This window comes from Phoxinus phoxinus, assembly GCF_949152265.1.
Source record: "Phoxinus phoxinus genome assembly, chromosome: 16".
NCBI lineage: Eukaryota > Metazoa > Chordata > Actinopteri > Cypriniformes > Leuciscidae > Phoxinus > Phoxinus phoxinus.
The window spans coordinates 23,094,786-23,098,249 of record NC_136891.1 but is presented as its reverse complement, the minus strand read 5'-3'; the positions used below and the strand labels follow the sequence as shown (position 1 = coordinate 23,098,249).

General features: G+C 39.1%; 1 protein-coding gene across 1 annotated transcript; it reads left to right on the top strand.

Moving 5' to 3' along the window:
- Positions 1-1,807: 1,807 nt before the first annotated feature.
- Positions 1,808-3,216, top strand: LOC306983638 (uncharacterized protein). Its single transcript, XM_079584193.1, has 2 exons — positions 1,808-2,068; positions 2,859-3,216. Exons 1-2 carry the CDS (start codon positions 1,926-1,928, stop codon positions 3,196-3,198), a joined length of 483 nt encoding a protein of 160 aa, XP_079440319.1. The 5' UTR covers positions 1,808-1,925; the 3' UTR covers positions 3,199-3,216.
- Positions 3,217-3,464: the final 248 nt, after the last annotated feature.

The window sequence follows — 3,464 nt, the reverse complement described above, 5'->3', positions numbered from 1 at the left end:
TGTTCTAAAACTGTGCCCAGGCCTGACTTAGTTTCATCTTTCTATCCATTATCGTTCAAGCACAAACCAACAAAACACCTGCTTATCTGTTGGAGGTTGTTGAATATATTTTCTCTCTCTAATGCATTTTACTAATATATAATGATGTTTATAAAAGATTAAAATTGTATATGAAAGTCTAAAATCTTTTTTTTTTAACTTGCGATACAAACATTTTTAGAGATCATTATTCATTTAAAAGTGAAATTCTATTTTTATAGCATTTTCATAGCCATCAATATTTAAGTTGTGGGACATGTTTTGTCCCATGCCTCAAGAATCAGTGAAACAACAGCCAGAGATACAAAGCTCTGACTGGGGGCTGCAAACAAAAAATGGGAGCGGCCAAAGTACAGAACCCTGTGGTACACCCACTGAGTCTCTGAGGCTCAAATGAGCTTTTACAGCTGATTTTTCTGTATGTTTATTTACAGCTATAATGTAAACACAAAACATGTTGTCCACTATATCCCATGTTGCTGTTGATGTGCTACAGTATGTCACATTCAAACCACAGCCTCCAGTTCCAACATTGTACTTTATACATTGCTCATCTGCCACCTATTTGTGTGTGTTGTGTTTTGAGAGCGAGTGAGTGGAAATGAGAGATAGACCGGATGTTGTGCTCTCTGGCCTTTTCCACTGGCTGCTTTTTACAAATTGCAAATGTGGTACGAGGGTGGTGGTGGCGGCATTTTATTAAATAGCACCTAAAGCCAAAATCACCTAACCCTGACCTTCACACACATACAATGTTGACCAGATAAGCCATGACAACATTTTAAAATCCATAATAGATCAAAGCTTATCACATTTTGTACAATGCCTCACAAAAGAGAATAAAACGGATATCATCAGGGGCGAACTTTACCATGCTAACAAGCCAAACCCTGAAAACAGCTAAATTAATGGCTGAAAACAAACAACCTTTGATAACATCGAAACTAATGCTTATGTAAGCTCTTGTTTGTTTTGTATGAATGCAAAGGCTGTGCAGTTTTAGGGTCACTCAATTAACGAGATGTCTTTTTCTTGATCAAGTGATTTTAAAATAGTTTTTATATATAAAACATGCTGCTGTGTATGTTATTCAGTAATAATGAAACAGCAATAATGCTCAGAAAAAGAAAACTCACTGACCTTGTCTGGGAAACTTTAAGATTCTGAAAGCACTTTTTGTTTATTGATTGTAATGTGTTACTTTAGTCCTCTTCATCACTTTATATTTGCTTGTATGTTTGGCAGCTATATTTAGTTGGTTAACAATTGTTAACAATTTGTATGGTTGTTATTAATTTGTTGGTATTTTGAAAAGTCCTTAATGTAATTTAAATTAAATTTAAATTTAGACAATGCAAGTGAAAAAGGTAAATAAGTTAATTGCTAATTTAAAATCCTCATATGAACACATATTAAAAGTTGTTATTAGTTTTTCATTACCAAAGTTATGTTTTTCTCATATATATGGAGCTACAAAATGTTCAGTAAAACTCCAGTATGTTTGAATCATCAGCTGTGTGTCTAATGGTGCGTTCACACCGGACGCGAATAGCGCGTCAAATTCGCGCCTGCCGCGTCTAGTTTGACGCTTGATCACTTTGTGTCCATTCGCGCGTCAAGAGCGAAATGAACGCGCGTAAAAACAAATTTGAGGCGAAATTTACGCGCGTCAGAGGCGAAGTTTCGAAACCCATTGACTGCCATCTTTTTACGAGATGTGTGATCTTGATAGATCATTTATCGAGAGAGTCACCGCTCTGTACTTGCTCTGGAGAGCAGAAAAGCGGCGTAGGGGGGTCATCGTCGCCGTATTTGGGTCCACCAGACCCTTCGGAGGCGGACCCAGTTTGGCGAGTTTCACCATTTGCTCCAGGAGCTGCGCCTGGATGACGGACGCTTTCAGCGGTACTTCCGCCTGTCTCGCACACAGTTTGATGACCTGCTGTCCCGCATCGGAGCGAGGATCACCCTCCAGGACACCAACTACAGGCGATCTATCCCAGCTGCGGAGCGCCTCCATCTGTCTTCGGTTAGTAAATGTATGATACTTTAAATACAGTATATTCAATATGCTAACATATGCTATGCTATCAATGTTCTTTAAAAACTGTGGTAACGTTAGGCTACGGATACCACTGTTGGTGCTCTTTCTAGTGATACTCAGTTAACTATAACCTAACGTTAGACATAACCTAGAAATTAAAATGTTATCTTGGCAGACGTAATACTGTCATGTTTTTCTGTAAACACAGTGATCTTTCTAGTGATAGCCTGAGTTAACTGCTAACGTTATAACCTTAAAATATTCTCTTGGCAGACGTGATACTGTCATTGTGACATCCTAAAATATGTCAATTTGTGGTTCTGGGTGAAATTTTTTTTTATTTGCTCATTTTAATAGACCATTATTTGGGTCTGAGAGATCGGGACTTTTATTTTAAAAAGTGAACTGAGGACTGTGACGGAGGAGCTGTAACGTCATTGCGCCGGCGCCCTCACAGGTGCTGGAGATTATGTGCGACGCATAGGCTACACGTTTGCTTCTGTCTCTTAAATTTTTCCTGTTTTCACAGGACTTTCTAATCTGTAAACAAGGTTTTCTGCACGGGGCCTGCAACATCATGTTGTTCTGTATAAACAGTGATCTTTCTAGTGATACTGACTGAGTTAACTGCTATAACCTAGAAATTAACCTAGAAATTAAATATCTCTATCTGTAAGCAATAGTGCCTGATTGTTGGCATTTTAATATACCATAAAGCATATGAATATGAAACTACAAGTGTACTTGTAATAATATTTATAACAATGTTTTCTAGGTTTCTTGCCACTGGGGACTCATTCAGGACGATAGCGTCCAGCTACAGGGTTGGTGTCTCCACAGTGTGCCAGATCGTTGCCCAGGTAGTGACTGCCATCTGGGACTGCCTTGTGGAGGGCTACATGGCTGTGCCCACCACCGATGACTGGAGGTCCATCGCAGAGGGGTTTCAGGAGCGGTGGAACTTCCCTCTGTGCGTTGGAGCGGTGGATGGGAAGCATGTGGTGATAAAGGCACCTCCCAACTCAGGATCCCAGTTCCACAACTACAAGGGAACGTTCTCCATCGTTCTACTTGCAGTTCACACAACATGCACATGTATTAAGTTTAAACTCTGAGTCACTAACCTTTTCAAAATTACAGGTTTTCCATGTTTGTATACAAGGTTTTTTTTTTTTTTAATAAATAAATGGAGCCAGCCTCCAAAAGTAATTAACCTTTTTTTGTTGTTGTTGTTGTTGGTTGTCTACATTTGTGGCAAAAATGTCTTTTTAAACATCATCACTGCGTAAGAGACACTCTGAATCAAATGAGATTTTATAAAATGATTTATTCTTGCAAGAAGTTCCCCGTCAGCCGTCACCACACAGAAGTTACACTGTGA

Coding starts and splice junctions, on each gene's coding strand:
- LOC306983638 (XM_079584193.1), top strand. CDS start 1,926: ATGACGGACGCTTTCAGCGGTACTTCCGCCTGTCTCGCACACAGTTTG. Junction 2,069..2,858: donor AGCGCCTCCATCTGTCTTCG/GTTAGTAAATGT, acceptor AATGTTTTCTAG/GTTTCTTGCCACTGGGGACT.